The sequence below is a fragment of the Malania oleifera genome, chromosome 10, assembly GCF_029873635.1.
Source record: "Malania oleifera isolate guangnan ecotype guangnan chromosome 10, ASM2987363v1, whole genome shotgun sequence".
Lineage (NCBI taxonomy): Eukaryota > Viridiplantae > Streptophyta > Magnoliopsida > Santalales > Ximeniaceae > Malania > Malania oleifera.
This window is the reverse complement of record NC_080426.1, coordinates 3,106,013-3,122,282: the sequence shown is the minus strand read 5'-3', so window position 1 is coordinate 3,122,282 and position 16,270 is coordinate 3,106,013. Positions and strand designations below refer to the sequence as shown.

The 16,270-nt window shown below is 36.7% G+C and overlaps 1 protein-coding gene across 7 annotated transcripts; it reads left to right on the top strand.

Annotated features, from left to right (window-relative positions):
• Positions 1–113: 113 nt before the first annotated feature.
• On the top strand, positions 114–15,499 carry LOC131165964 (pentatricopeptide repeat-containing protein At3g56030, mitochondrial-like). Of its 7 annotated transcripts, XM_058124150.1 has the most exons (6): positions 114–450; positions 601–672; positions 5,994–6,071; positions 13,048–13,165; positions 13,264–13,372; positions 14,394–15,499. In XM_058124150.1, the coding sequence occupies exons 4-6, from the start codon at positions 13,067–13,069 to the stop codon at positions 15,407–15,409; spliced, it is 1,224 nt and encodes a 407-aa protein (XP_057980133.1). In that variant the 5' UTR covers positions 114–450; positions 601–672; positions 5,994–6,071; positions 13,048–13,066; the 3' UTR covers positions 15,410–15,499. The 7 variants fall into 7 exon arrangements, 6 of the variants coding, with proteins under 6 accessions (XP_057980133.1, XP_057980136.1, XP_057980135.1 ...); XM_058124153.1 differs by lacking the exons at positions 13,048–13,165; positions 13,264–13,372 and having other exon boundaries at positions 154–450; positions 576–672; XR_009139695.1 differs by lacking the exons at positions 13,048–13,165; positions 13,264–13,372; positions 14,394–15,499 and adding an exon at positions 8,376–8,435 and having other exon boundaries at positions 320–450.
• The last annotated feature ends 771 nt before the right edge of the window (positions 15,500–16,270 follow it).

Genomic DNA, 16,270 nt, shown 5'->3' with positions numbered 1-16,270 from the left:
GAGTACATCATAACAAATTTTAGTTAATCATAAGAATATTTGAGACTACAAAATATACTTTCACTTATTGTTTCAAATTTATCCCTTCTCACAATTTTAACGCTTCAACTAATATTCCTAATCTGTTTAAGAAGTATCAAATCTGTCTCTACAGGGATCAAATATGGACCAATCTAAATCCGACAGAATATTTTCTAATCTAAAAATCTTTAATTATTTTGTATTGTATATATTCTTAAATTTAAATGCATATAAATGACATAAATTTATTAAAATTAATTAACGGATGCTAATACTACAACCCGTCAAGTTATCGGACATTCCTACACTGGCCATTCCGCTGAGCTCAGAACAGATTTGAAGTTATTTTTCCAAAAATTATAGAACACAGACTCACCCAGTTTCAAAATACTCCTAGGGCATTTCTCGACAGATACTCGATTTCAATGGGTAAGTCTCTCTCTCTCAAAATGTTTACGATTATGCACATTGTTTTTTATCGCCTTTCAGACTGTTTATTGATTACTTTTTGATTTTTTTTTCCTTCTGCGTTGGGTTTGAATCCAACTCACCAGTCAAGAATTTCTGGTCTCTCTGTAGGATGCTGCTGTGTATGAATAAGAGTGGCTTCGTTCGACTGCTGAATACAGTCTCCACTCTTCTTTGACTCAGGTTATTTCAACCTTTCGCAAGCTCTGTTTTTCAATTTTTCTGATTAAGGGACTTTTTGTTCTGCAATTGTTATTTCATCACCACCATCATATAATAATAATAATAATAATAATAATAATAATAATAATGCTGTTTAGTAGACATTACAGCTGGTTCAGTGAATAGAACAAAGATGCATTTTAAGTGATTAAACTTTCTTGTAAGCATGCATGCAAGGTGTTTGATCTTTGGTTCCTGTTACAGTATATTTGATTGAACCTAAAGGCCTTCACCCAAAAAATAAAGAATGAAATAATTATTTCTTTATAATTAGTACATGACTTGTGCTCTTTTGGGTACTTTTATGGCTCATTGCAACAAGAGTCGTCTCTTAGTCAGATGGTTCTGTATACTCAAAATTGTAACATAGTTAGGGCTGCAAACGAACCAAGTTGCTTACTAGCGGCTCATAAGCTCGACTTATTAAGATTTCATTCAGGCTCGTTCATTATATACGTGAGTGATTCCCAAGCCCAATTTTGCAGATCTTTTAGTAAACAAGCTGAGCTTGAACATGAATGGGCTCGGGTCATTTCAGGTCATGAATGACTTGATTATAGGCTTGGCTTGGGCTTGTTTAATATGTTTGAATTAGAATCATTTATAGGTTATTTTAATAAGGTCGAGTTGGGCTTGAGAGACTATAGTTAACTAAAAAGTAGGGACTATTTGTGTATTGAATTATTTAGCTCAACTCCATGATGTGAATTTAGTGATATGACTAATGCTCAAGGTCAATAGGGCCAATAGGCTAGCTTGATGGGGCAAATTTTTTTTAAAGGAGTAATAGTAAGAGCCACTTTTCACCTTTTTGCCTAACAAAACCTCTCCTCTCTCAAAATTAAAGGTTTCAAAAAAGCCAAACCGTTAGTATCTTGGTAGCTCAGATCGATGAGGGCTCGTGAGCTTGTTCATTTGCATAATAAACAAGTTTGAGCAAGTATATTTAAGCGTGGTTTGAGTTCGTTTAAAAATTTAGAACAAGCTTGAGCATGATAAAGTTTAGCTTGACTCGTTGCAACCCTAAACATAGCTGTGTTCATCTTGAACGGCAAATCTTACCACATTTTGAACTGAATTGTTTTATCGTATTATGCCTAGGAGTATCCTATGGAACAAATGTAACATGTAGCTTTGTCCTTGTGGTTCACGTATCCTTGCCGCTACAAATGTTTGAGATTCACTCTATGTTTGGGAGTTGGAGTTTTGACTTTGAATTTAGATTTTTGTGAATTTGGAGGCAAAAAAAAAAAAGGTTGCCTAGTGCACAAAGCTCCTACATATGTGGGATTGGAGGAAGGGGTAGGCCACAATGGGCCTATATTGCGCAACTTTACTATGTATTTTTGTAAGAGGTTGTTTCCATGCCTTGAACCTGTGAACTCTATTTCACACGACAATGGCTCTATCGTGCACCAAGGTTCCTCTTCAATTTGGGGACATCATGCAATATAAATTATAAATATTTTTGTTTAAATACACACAAATTCAAGTTCGAGGCATCCATTTAGAACTCAAAAATCATTGAAGAAAAGGAAAGAAAATATTATGAATTCTCTTTTTCACCTTTGGTTTTTAAGGAAAGTAATAAACGAACAAAGTTTTGATTTCACACATTATTACCATTTTATTTTTCCTATTTTTTATCACATTAAAGCAAAATTTACTGCAAAAAAATTCGTGAAAAATGAATTTCTTTCCTTTCCTCAAGTATTGGAAAGGAAAAGAAAATATGAAGGAAACCAAATTTTCATTATATTTTCTCTCTACATCAAATATTATTAAGAACAAAAACTTTTCAAACATGATTAAAGAAAAGTCAAAGGTTAATGATGTGTAAAGTCAAATCTTTGTTTGTTGATTTTCTTTATTTTTTTTTCTTTTTTACTTTCCTTGAGATGTTCTTTCATTTTTTTCTCTTTCCTTTCTGTAAGAGTCCAAGTATTTTACAAATATTTTAAGGCTCTGTTTGGGACATTGGATTTAGGAGTTTGGATTTGAATTTGTAGGAGTTTAGGACCATAAATTAGATTTTGATTTGAATTCCAAATAAAATTTTAATGCCCAAAATCCACAAAACTAATGTGAAGCTACCGTTGATCCCTTATTAATTAATTAATTAATTAATTTGTAATTTTGGTTGTAATTTACAAATCCAAATCCTGGTGGAGTTTGGTTGAACCCTGCCCTGTCCTCCCAATACCTTATCTTTCACTCTCAACATCTTCAACTCCCTAGCCCTATGACTTCTTTCATGACTTCATCTTTGAAGCTCTTGACCATCATCCTCCATTTGAGGAGCTTCTTCTCTTGTGAAGTTGAATCTCTCATTTCCTCCGATTTCTCACTCTGTCAGGTGCTTGAAGCTTCACAATCCTCAAAAAGTCACTGTGTTCTATTCATATCAGTATCTCAATTATGGTAGGCAATTGGAAAATCTAATGAATCCTTTGGTTCTTGTGATTTTAGATCCAATGATTTGTTTTGGTTTTCATTTTTTTTTTTAATAAATGTTCACGGTTGATGTAATGATGGTTTTGTAAATGAAATTTTGACAAATATTTGGCGAAGTAGGAGTAGATCTTTGTACACAGAAATCCGGAGTCAAAAGAAAAGAAAAGAAAAGATAAGGTAAAGACAACAAATTTTTTTTTCTTTTTAATAAGGCAGAGTAGAAATGAGGGTTCAGAAAATTAGTTTAATGTTATGCATGGTAGATCGACTATGTATCTTTTAAGAAGATTAATGGAGAAGTTTAGGAAAAAGAAGAGGGACTTGCTCTCATGGTTTTCCTTGACTTAGAGAAATGCCTATGAGATGGTACCTATGGTAGTTCTTTGGTGGGTTCTGGAAAGAGAAGTCAAGTATGACGTAGGAACACCGATTTCATTAAGGTTATGCACAATAGATGTACTTCGTTTGTTGTTGTTGTTCTTCTTGTAGCATGGTAGAATTATATAAAGCGCCTGCAGACTACTCTTCAGTGTGCTCTTTGTTGTGAAGATCAGGACTATGTGGCCTGAAAATCAAGGGTAAACAAGATTTCAAACCACTATTGCTTTAGCTGGCTCTGAAGCTATGGCACTTGCATACCCATTGTTCAATGCATTGGCTATTACAGGAACTTGGTGGTTTCCAGCAGCTGTTGAGGATATATGGCTGTTAAATTGCATTTTAAACCAATAATGAAAATGCAATGACTTTGATTTTTGAGGGAACAAAATTGCTAAATGAGTCTTGAACATATTATGGACAAGGTCTAGTGCAGATTGCAGGACTGTTGGCATCAAATGGGATGCAGTCATGTCTGGCATCAAATTCTCCAGCAGCAATCACAGCGCATGCAAAACATCATGCCCCTGCCACCCAAACCTTTCTGGGTGCCTTGAGATGGCTGGCCCATAAAACTTGGATGGTGTAACTGGTAAGGATTGATTCCTTTGTCAAGCAATCTTATCACTATCCCCTTGTCAGAGCTATTAGCCCCTCTTTAAGTATTTGTTGTGTAAGTTATCCTTCAAAGAATGAGAAATTTGAGATGGGTGAGTAAGAAGAGATTGGATTTTTCTCATAAAATGAGGAGGGATCATTCCTAAGAGGGAAAAAGAGTAGGGGAAGTTGGTTTGTTCATTGTTGAAGATTCTATAAGTTTGAAACTTTGAAATGGTTCCTAGGGTGCCAAAATGTACTATTGCTAGAGGAAGGAAATGTGAGAGGAGGGTTAAGAAAAGGCAAAATGGCATTTGGTGTGGCAGAAAATTTGACCCCAGTAAGGTATTTGTAAGGGTGACTGTACATTTATTTAACTCTTGTGTGTAGGCCAGTATGCCTTATTGCTTGTCCTATTGCATGCTAGTGAAAGCAGAGAACAATATTGATGGGACTGCCCCACCAGATCAAAACTGCACAAAAAATAAACTGAAGTAAGTTTTTTCTCTGTAACAAACTGGGTGAAAAATTGTTTCCTTTAGTATTTTGAATTTTCAGTTATTCACCATTTAAATGTTGGGATCTGAGGTGTTGCTATGGTTATTTTCATAAATTGTCCAAATTTATATTCACAGAACATAAGTCAGATTCCCGCTGCTGCTGGGAGTTTTTGAACTTGTCCGGTGTTAGTTTAGATTTGAATTTTTCTGGTTTTAGTTTAGCTGTTGGGAGTTTTTCTTAATTATTAAAGCTGCTATAAGTGTTGACAGCAACCTAAAGCAGTACAGGTTTTTCATACCCACATGCACTGTGTTTTCAGCAGCACTGTTTGCAACAGGGCTCAAAAAACTCAAATGTATATAGTGAGCAGAATTTGTAAATTGATCACAATGTGTAAAATAGAAAAATCAGGGCCTGTTTAGTTGTGGAAAGGGTTTTCATTTTCCATTTTTAATTTTCCAAAAAATTATTAGAATATTAGCTTTTTTTTTCCCAAGGTCTGTATTTACAAAGGTAGAAAACAAAAGGGTTTGTTTAGTTGTGGAAAATAGCTATCATTTTTCATTTTTAGATTACAAAAAATTACAAAAAAGACATTTTTTTTTCAATTTCCCATGAATTATATGAGAAATGAGAAATATAGAAAACAATAAAAATATGTTTTCCCACTTTCATATACAAATTTAGAAAATTAGAAAATAGAGTGTCATTTTTGTAATTATTTGAAAAATTGGAAATGCAAAACAAAACTATTTTCCACTGCTGAATAGTGCCAAAACTTTTTATTGTTTTCCAGTCTTTTTTTATACAAATGTTGCAAGACTGAAAAATAAGCTGGATTATTTTTTTGTTCTTTGAAAAACTAAAAATTGAGAATGAAAACTGTTTTCCAAAACTAAACAGGTCCTCAAAAACTTCAATGGAAATTTGTCTCTCATCTAAAGTAGAAAAGAACAAGAGCTCAAGGGAAATGTCTCAAATAGGAAATAAAGCTACTTTTGGTGTTCTTATATGCAAGGATTTATTATTATTATTATTATTATTATTATTATTATTATTTCATATTAAGAAGTGCTTCACCTAGAATATGGCTGGATAAAATGCTGTTTATATAAGTCCTTCTGGTGAAATATGTTACAATGATCTTACTTTGAGTTGGATTATATTGTGCACATGCTAAGAGGCCTAACCATTGAAGATTTGTCATTTTTCATTGAGGGTAGGTTCCTCAGATACGTGTGCAAACTGTTCATGAAGATAGTCCTATTACAACTGCAAATGAAGAGTTGGTTAATTGTGCAACAGATGCATTTGATATTATATAACACTCAACTCCTTACATTTTGTTCCAGGTGATTTTTTTACGATTGGTTGGTTTCATATTTTTTCACTATCTTGCTGTCCCCAGAGCATCACACATAATATTTCAGGTAAAATCCTCTCTCTCTCTCTCTGCTTGCATGTGACATTGAGCTTTTCAAGTGTTTATTTTGTGTTTGGGAGCATGGATTTTGGGCCTCATATTTGGATTTGTGTAGATTTGGACAAAATTCAGGTCAATTTTTTGTTACATTTTATTCAAATCCATGCAAATCCAAATATAAGGTTACAAGTTCCAAGCTCCCAAACATAGGAGTAGTGTATAGGGCTCTTGAGTAAGTTTGATTAAACTGGGTAATCAAGAGATTAATAGCACTGATAGATTTATATATCTTGGATCTATTATGCAAGATGAAGAGGAAATTGAAGAAGGTGTAGTACATAGTGTCAAAAAAAAAAAAAAAAAAAAAAAATAATTAGAACAACCCTAATTGAGATAACGCTCTGATACCATGTCAATTGGATTGAATGCCTCTTTCTGTGTGGGTTCTCGTATTATATGGCAAATAGAAGTGTCAGTTATAAGGCTAAAAATCAGCAATTACAGCCATCTAGGAGAGTAGTTAAGGCAATTACAATCAGCTTATTAATTACATAATATCAACTACAATCAGCTTACTAATCACAGAATATATACAGCAATAATATAAAATCATGCCATAATTAGAGAGACTAATTATGGCACTGTATCTGATTGACACATAGAACTAAGACAGGTAGGGTAAAATGGAGGAGTGTGTTAGGTGTGTTGTGTGATTGTAGAATACCCTTAAAATTAAAGGGAAAGTTTTATAAGACAGCTATAAGGCCAGCTATGCTTTATGGTTCAAAATGCTAGGCAACTAAGAAACAAAATGTATAAAACATGAAGGTTGCTAAGATGCATATGTTAAGGTGGATGAGTGGTTTAACATTAAAAGATAAAGTAAGAAATAAACATATACGTAATAATTTAGGCATAACACCACTTAAAAAAACAAGATAAGGGAAGGGCGACTTAGATGGTTTGGGCTTTTGAAATGCAGGCCTAGTAGAGCACATGTGAGGAGGAGTGAGTTAGTTATGGTTTCTGGCATGAAAAGGGGTAGAGATAGGCCTAAAATAACTTGAATTGAAGTAGTAAGGAAGGATTTAAGCCCTTAATCTAGTAGAGGAAAATGCTTTGGATCGGGTGAATAGGCGGAGAAAGATTCATGTAGCTGATCCCACCTAGTGGGACTTAAGCCTTGTTGTTGTAGTTTTGACTGTAATGGTAGATGGTGTGCCATGAATGCTTCAATTAATCACTTTCATGGGTCCTTGCTTCAATTACTCACTTTCATCTCCTTGCTTCATTTTATTTCTTTAATAATTTATGTTACATATTAAGGAGAAATTGTTGCTTGAGAAGCTGGAATTAATGGTTTTTTCAATTGATTTGTTGGACAAGATATTTTGTTTATATAGTAATTTGGATCTAGTTTTCCTTTGTACAGAAAAATGGATACTATTATTGATAATCTAGATTTGTATAGTGAGGAGAATGAATTAAGAACTAAGAGATGAAGGGCTATGGTACCATCAATAAGAAAAAGACTAGGAAAGCAAGATATTTCTAGTCCAACGTCAAAGAGAAGTTGAAGGTTGTGAGGATTAGAAGTGGGATTTATTTAAGGTAATTAACAATTATTAATTACTATGGTGTTATTGTTTTTGTGAATATGTATGTGTGTGTGTGTGTGTGTGTGTGTGTGTATAACCCAGGATGCATAACTAGTTTTGCTGAAAACAATGATGTCAAAATAGGAAGATAGAGCCTCTAATGTGTTGGACCTTTTGACATTGTGATGAAATGAGGTTTGAGACACTATGTGGGCTTCCACAAGAGCTGAAGGGGTAGCACATCTTATTGCTGCTTTTAATTTCAATGTTTCTTCATTGTACCTCTATAATATGCATCTATGAACTTTCGGTGCTCATGATTCAACCCTTCTTTTTCCACTGTAAGATGTAAATTTGAACATCTTCATTCCACCCCATTGCTACATGATAAATATATTTGATTTAAAATGAAGATTCAAATGTTTTGTAAATATCTAAGTTGATCCAATCAATGGGTTTGGATTTGCTTTGAAAATCCATTTCATTAGAGTTTATCGAAACAATGGACTTGACATTCCATAGACTTCCAATTCAAATCCATGTATTTGGAAATCCAAATGAATTCAAAATCCATGCCCTCGAACACTATCTAGGTAGTGCCCCTTGGATTTAGATTCCATGTCCACTACTGTTGTCACTGTATTTGAAACTTAATTGTTACTTCCTTTTGCTCACGAACTTCGATTTTTTTGTCCAATGATGCTGTGTGTTAGCAAAGAATATACCTCTCTATGGTGGAACGGACGTGGTGAGCTATATATATTTGCTACAATGTATGCTCTTGCTGGGTGAGTAGTGCTGTTTCTTAAATTGATATGTTAAAAAATATGTTTTTTTAAAATTTATTTATTGTGGCTTTTATCACAGCTGTTGGATCATCTCTAAATCCAACGGTTGTGTGGTGTCATATATATATGTTTGTAAGCCATGGGAAAAAGAGTGTATTGCTTATCATTTTGTGCAAGGAGAGCTAGAAGGGGCTTTCTGTCTAGGAAGAATTTTTCTTCACTGGTTTGAGGTGAATGGGTGTACAGGGGATCTGGGATCGGGGAGAGTCTGATCGGATCTTGTACCGCCATTGTTTCATAGTAGATTTTTCTCCAAGTACACGCTCCGTGGACGTAGGCAATCTTGCGGAACCACGTAAAATCTCTCGTCTACATTTTTTTCTGTGAATGTTCTTTGTGCTATTTATTTTGTAGATCAGAAGATTAAAATCTCTGCACGTCAACAAGTGGTATCAGAGCACAGTTTCGATTGGGTGCAGATCTGATAGATCAGATCAGATTGAAAGAAATTTTTTGGATAGTTTTTTCCGCGGGAGTGCTCAAGATCAGAGCGGTTCGTTCATATCGGATTGAGGTACGCGGATTCAGATTAGGTGCCGAAAAATTATTCCAGAATTTTTCAATTGAAAAATCGGATTGAGGTACGCAGATTCATATTAGGTGCCGAAAAATTATTTCGAAATTTTTTTCAATTGAAGAAGGATCATTTTTCAATTGAAGGTGTGAAAAAAAAAATTCGGAAGAAAAAAAAAAATTTTGCGAATGAAGAACACGATGAATAGTGCCAGAATTGGCTGACAGGCCCAGATTCAGAATCGGGTCGGGCACGGAACGCAACGGGTTGACACGCGGGTCAAGAGGCTGGGTTGTGGGTCGGATCCAAGCGGAACCCGCAGGGTCAAGGCGCGGGTCAACATTCAGGTCGACTAGAACACGTGCGGGTCACACGTGCAGTGGATCAGGGATTCGGGTCGAGTGGAACGGGTAGGGTCGAGGCACGGATCCTCCCCGTGGAGCACTGACGTCATCCTGACAGGTGCTAACGTCAGAGGAGAGAGAAATTTTTTTTTTTTTTAAATGGTGAGTACTTCAATGGCCAAGTTCGAGGTGGAGCCTTTTAATGAAAAAAATAATTTCAGTTTGTGGCAAAGTACTGTGAAGGATGTGTTGGTCCAACAGGGACTAATTAAGGCACTGTATGAGAAAGACAAGAAGCCAGAGACCATGTCAGATGATCAGTGGGAAGAGCTGGAAATGAAAGCGGTAAGTACCATTCGCTTAAGTTTAGCTCCAAAAATTATATACAGCGTGTTTAATGAAACATCACCAGTTGAGCTTTGAAAAAAATTGGAGAATATTTATATGTCCAAGTCCTTAGTTAGTAGTTTGTATTTGAAGAAACAGTTGTATCAGTTAAGGATGACTGAGGGCATAGAAGTCAGAGACCACCTCAATTATTTCAATAAAATAATCATGCAGTTGCTGAATGTTGAGGTAAAAATTGAGGAGGAAGATAAAGCACTGATTCTGTTGTATTCGCTTCCCAATTCACTTGATACTTTGAAAACCACACTACTGCTAGGTAAGGAGACTCTTACAGTTGATGAGGTGACTATTGCCATTCTGGAGAGTGAGAATTTTCACGAATCAGATTATCTAGGACATGGAGAAGGGTTGGTGGCTAAAGGTGAGTCTAGCCAACAGCAGGGTAGGAGTTCTAGCAGGGGTAATTGGAATCGAGGGAAATCTCGATCCAAGTCTAGGGGTAAGAATGGGAACTGGAGGAGTGGTTGTTTTTATTGTGGGAAAGAAGGGCATATTAAGAAGGATTGTCTAAGGAGGAAAAAAGATTTAGAGGAAAAGAACAGGAAGAAGACTAAGCAGGCTACTGTAGTGGAGAGCAGTTCATCAGTTTTTGATGGGGATCTTTTGGCTGTTATTACAAGTTCCAGTTACTTAGCCGATACCTAGACTTTGGATTTGGTGTGCTTATATTATATGTGTCCATACAGGAACTGGTTTGACTCCTATGAACCAATCTCTGAAGGGACGGTGTTGATGGGTAATGATGCTTCCTGTGGTATTCTTGGTATTGGAACAGTCAGAATCAGGATGTTTGATGGTGTGGTTAGAACCATCAGGGATGTGAGGCATGTTCCAGATCTGAAAAAGAATCTAATTTCCTTAGGCTCTTTGGACAGTAATGGTTTCTCTTTTTCTAGCTAGGATGGTGTGCTAAAAGTGGCTAGAGGTTCATTGGTAGTAATGAAGGGTCATCTGAGAAACAATTTGTACATTTTGGTGGGTAGCACAATGACAGGTGGAGTTGCAGCTAGTACCTTTTCAGATACAAATACAGATGATACTACTCTGTGGCATATGAGGCTGGGTCACATGAGTGAGCGTGGTTTGCAGGAGCTACATAGGCAGAACTTACTGGGAGGTAATTCTTGTTGTAAGCTTAAGTTCTGTAAATACTGTTTGTTTGGTAAACAGCATAGGGTGAGTTTCAAAATTGGATAGCATACGAGCAAGGAGGTGCTAGAGTACATTCATTCAGATGTATGGGGTTCAGTACAGGTACAGTCTCACAGTGGTACTATTTATTTTGTCTCATTTATTGATGACTTTTCTAGGAAAGTCTGAGTGTATTTTCTGAAGCACGGGAGTGAGGTATTCAGTAAGTTAAGGGAATGGAAAACTCTGGTAGAGAAACAAACAAGGAAACAGGGAAAGTTTCTGAAATCTGACGACTGGAGTACAAAAACAACCAGTTAATTGACTTCTGTAAGGAAGAGAGGATCACTAGGCACTATATAGTTCCACATGGGCCATAGCAGAATAGGGTGGCTAAAAGGATGAACGGAACATTATTAGAGAGGGTAAGATATATGAGGATTCAGGCTAATCTGCTTTTAAGTCATTCTGTGCAGAAGTAGTGAGTGTGGCATGCTACCTAGTAAACAGGTCTCCTTTTGCAGCTATTGACGCAAAGATTCCTAAAGAGGTATGGACAAGTAAGCCAGTAGATTACTCTGTGTTGAGAATATTTGGTTATCCATCGTATGTGCATGTGCAGGATTAGAAAAGATCAAAGTTGGACTCTAAGTCCAAACCGTGCATATTTCTTGGTTTCCAAGAAGGAGTGAAGGGATACCGGTTGTGGGACCCTATGGCACGGAAGGTGGTCATTAGTAGGGATGTGGTCTTCGATGAGGAAGCCATGTTGAAGGATAATGTTGATAAGAAGGTGGAGTCTGATTCAGCAGGAGTACCTATTCAGGTGGAGCTGGACAATATTCAGAATTTAGTTACAGGTAATACTCAGACTACTGTTGTTGATTCTGTTGCATAGGATACAGTGAGACAGGCTACAGTTCCTTAGGAAATTTCTTAGACAGGTGATAGACATGAGCCTACAGGGCTAACCACCGGCAGAGAAGGGAGGAATGTTAAGCCTCCGGTCAGGTATGAGTTTAAGGACTTAGTTGCATTTGCTCTGATTACTAGTAGTGGAGATCCTTCTTATTTTCAGGAAGCAGTTCAGAATTCTGAATGAGATAATTGGCTTGGAGCCATGGTTGAGGAGATGGAGTCTCTTCATAAGAATAACACTTAGGTGTTGGTTCAGAAGCCCCAAGGACAGGAAGCTGATTGGTTGTAAGTGGGTTTTTAGAAAATAAGAACCTACTTTAGAATCATAAGGGATAAAATATAAGGCCAGGTTAGTAGCAAAAGGATACAAACAGGATGAAGGTATAGATTATAATGAAATCTTTTCTCCTTGTTAGCATTGGTTGTCATGCATGAGTTAGATCTGGAACAGATGGATGTAAAGACAGCTTTCCTTCATGGTGAGTTGGAGGAAGATATCTTTATGGAGCAACCGGAGGGGTTTGTGGAACAAGGTAAAGAACACCTGGTATGTAAGTTGAATAGGTCTCTTTATGGTTTAAAGTAATCCCCTAGGTAATGGTATAAGAGGTTTGATTCTTATATATTGAGGATTGGGTATGTTAGAAGCAGTTATGACAGTTGTGTTTACTTCAGATTGCTTAACAGTGGTGTATATGTGATCCTTATGCTATATGTGGATGACATGTTGATTGCCTCTATCAGTACTGATGATTTGAATGTGTTGAAAGCCAGGTTACAAGATGAGTTTGAGATGAAGGATCTTGGTGCAACTAAAAAGATCCTTGGCATGGAAATCAGGAGGGACAAACAACGGAAAAAGCTGTGGTTGTCACAGGGTAAGTATATTGAGAAGGTGTTGGAAAGATTTAATATGGATAAGACTAAACCGGTAAATACACCTCTAGCTGCTCATTTTCAGTTGTCTGTTAAACTGTGTCATTCTACTGATGAGGATAAGTTGGATATGGTTAGTGTGCCTTATACCAGTGCAGTAGGGAGTCTGATGTATGCTATGGTATGTAGTAGACCAGACTTGTCATACGTTGTTAGTTTGGTAAGCAAATATATGGCTAATCCAGGTAGAATGCATTGGAATGCAGTGAAATGAATTTTCAGATATTTGTGTGACACTTCTGATTATGGTATCTTGTTTGAAAGTACTGATGATTGTAATGTTCAGGGTTATGTGAACTCCGATTATGCAGGTGATTTGGATAAGAAGAGGTCTACTTCTGGCTTCATTTTTACCATGGGTGGTGGTTCCATTAGTTGGAAGGCTATGTTGCAACCTACTACAGGTTTGTCTACTACAGAAGCTGAATACATATCTTTGGCAGAGGCAGGTAAGGAGGCTTTGTGGTTAACTGGACTGATTCAAGAACTTGGTGTTATGTAGGATAGGTTACACGTATTCTGTGATAGTCAAAGTGCGATCCACTTGGCAAGGAATCAAGTCTACCACTCTCGCACGAAGCATATTGACGTGCGGTACCATGCAGTTAAAGGTTAGGTTGAAAGTGGTAAGTTCTAGTTATTGAAGATTCACACATATGGAAATGCTGCAGATATGCTCACGAAGCCTGTTACATTAGCTAAGTTCAAGTGCTGTTTGGACTTAGTTAATGTAATCTCTTGTTGATTGTTGACAAAGCATCCCAGAACATGGGGATGGAATGTTGTGCTTGGCTGTGATTAAAAGTCAAGGTGGAGATTGTTAAAAAATATATTTTATTTATTTATTTATTATGGCTTTTATCACAGCCGTTGGATCGTCTCTAAATCCAACAATTGTGTGGTGTCATATATATGTTTGTAAGCCATGGGAAAAAAAGTGTATTGTTTGTCATTTTGTGCAAGGAGAGCTAGAGGGGGCTTTCTCTCTAGGAAGAATTTTTCTTCAGTGGTTTGAGGTGAAGGGGCGTACAGGGGATCTGGGATCGGGGAGAGTCTGATCAGATCATGTACTGCCATCGTTTCATAGTAGATTTTTCTCTAGGTACACGTTCCGTGGATGTAGGCAATCTTGCCGAACCACGTAAAATCTCTCGTCTACATTTTTTCTGTTCTTTGTGCTATTTATTTTGTTGATCGGAAGATTAAAATCGCTGCACGTCAACATGATAAAATATAATCCAATGTGAAGCCAGTCTAATTCCATGATATGCTATTCAATGAAAAAGAGCTTCTATATAGTGATTCAGGTTTAGTGCATGTTAGTTTTTATATATTTGATGAATGGTCTCACCTGTTTGCTTTTCTTTCTGAAATTAAGTTAGTTTTGTGTGTGTGAAGCAAAAAAAATCTGATGCTGAAGGAGTCTGTTGATCTTTATTGGGTTGGCTCAACATCCTAAGCATATATGCTTGATTTTTTTTCTATTTTAATTTTAGGCAACACAAATTGGTTTGCAGTTGCAATGAATGCATGCGTTAGATGTTGAATGTCAAGTGATAATTTTGCAAGTTGGAGGTTATCTTTGACGAGTCAATAACATGCTTCCATTTCTTTCTTTGCTAAACCTTGCAGCCTCAATTGAAATCATGCTGGTTCTTCGCAAGCTCATTCACAAGTTGCCCAACTTTTGTTCTTTTTTCAGCATTGGTTCTCGCTCTCTCACATCCCAAGACCCCAATCTTAGGCTCAATGAACCTAGTTCTGTATACTATGATGAACTCATCTACGCTGCTGGCCGTTCTAGGGATTTTGCCACCATCCACCATCTTCTGAACAAGCGCATGAAGGATGGGTTCTTCAATACCAACAACACATTCAAGTTTATCACTAATGCAGCCAGTGATTCCTCTTCACTGCTCAACAAGCTCTCTCAAACCCTAGCCCGTCTCGATGAAGGGTTCCCTCGGAAGAGTGCATATGACTCACTTATCATGCGTCTATGCAAATTGGATCGTATGGAGGAGTCTCTGCGCCTGGTGGAGGAGATGATCCGTGGTGGTTATGGCGCTAATGCCTGTTCTTTCCACCTCATTCTCAGTGCACTTACAAGGAGGAAGAAGATGGAGGCGGCTTGGCATGTGATAGAGCTGATGAGGAAGATAAAGATTTCTTTGGATGTGACTGCCTACAACTACTTGCTCACAGCATACAGCTTTGCTGGAAATCTGAGTGCAGCGGCTGGAGTTCTGGAAAATATGAGAGAGGAGGGGATGGAGGCAGACACAAGGACTTACGATGCACTGGTCCTGGGTGCCTGTAAGGCTGGGAAGGTGGAAGGGGCTTTCGCTGTGCTGAGGAGGATGGAGGACTATGGAGTGTCACAGTTGTACTCGACACACGCGCATGTTATCAATGCGCTGTTGCGATCGGGCTATTATGCACAGGCAGTAGAGTTTGTGATGAGCTATGCTGGGAGGGATAGGCATTTGGATATGGAGAGTTTTGGGTTATTGGCTAATCGACTGATCGGTTCAAACAGGTTTGAAGAAGCGACGTTGGTTTTGGAGGAGATGTGTAAACGAGGTGTTCCAATGGAGGATAAATTAAAACATTTTTGCAATATACATTGTTATGAAGTAGAAAAGTAGTACGGTTCATCTAATTTTATAAACTATTATTGATATAATAGTGTGACAATTGTGCAGCTTCGATTTATACTCTTTCTTATTAGCTTAGCAGTAGTCATAGCAGAATGGACTTGAATAGGTTGATTTTGTATCATTTGTAATTTGCATCTTTTTGTCCGAGGGTGGTTTTAAAGCTTTTCCCCTCCTGTGGTCAATTTTGCGACAGTAACGAATGCAATAGGAGCTGTAAAGGCAGACAGGGCTTGAAGAAGATTCAAATAAAAGCTTAAAGGGGGTGCAAATGTGAAGTCTTTATTTGGGAACCCAAAAACAAAAAATGACTTTTTTTAGTGTCGTTTGGATTGAGGACTTTGTTTGAGGAAAGCAAAGGAAAGGAGAGGAAAATAAGAAAAAAAAAAACTTATTTTCTCTTGTATTTTTTTTTATATAAAATCCTATAAAAAAATAAAAGTTTGTTTTACTATGACTAAAAATTAGGAAAAATTAAATATTAATATTTTTTTTTATTTTCTTTCTCAAAATGTGAATTTTTTGATATTTTCCTTTCCTTTTCTTAACATTTTCCGAGTTCCAAATGGACCCTTAGTGCAAGTGGAATTGTCCTTTAGCATTCTCACAATTAGTCCACAACTGAAGTTCAATTTATACGAAGATGGACAAAAGACACAAACCTCTTTCAAGATTTGACAAAAAGATGCTAAACTTTCTTGAAGTTTAAAAATTTTCAAGCTTTTGAAGTTTTAAAAATTCCACGCATCTCCTATAACCTTTAATTTTTGAGATACTTATATTTATGAAAAAAAAAACTTATTATTTTGCTAAGTATAAGTAAAGGTTTGTATTTTTTTTATTTATTTTTTG

What these genes read in the sequence shown, in the direction of transcription:
- LOC131165964 (XM_058124150.1), top strand. Translation starts at nt 13,067, where the DNA reads ATGCAGGTGATTTGGATAAGAAGAGGTCTACTTCTGGCTTCATTTTTA. An exon ending in TATGTTGCAACCTACTACAG is followed by an intron (nt 13,166 to 13,263) that starts GTTTGTCTACTA and finishes GGTGTTATGTAG; the next exon opens with GATAGGTTACACGTATTCTG. An exon ending in GCGGTACCATGCAGTTAAAG is followed by an intron (nt 13,373 to 14,393) that starts GTTAGGTTGAAA and finishes TAAACCTTGCAG; the next exon opens with CCTCAATTGAAATCATGCTG.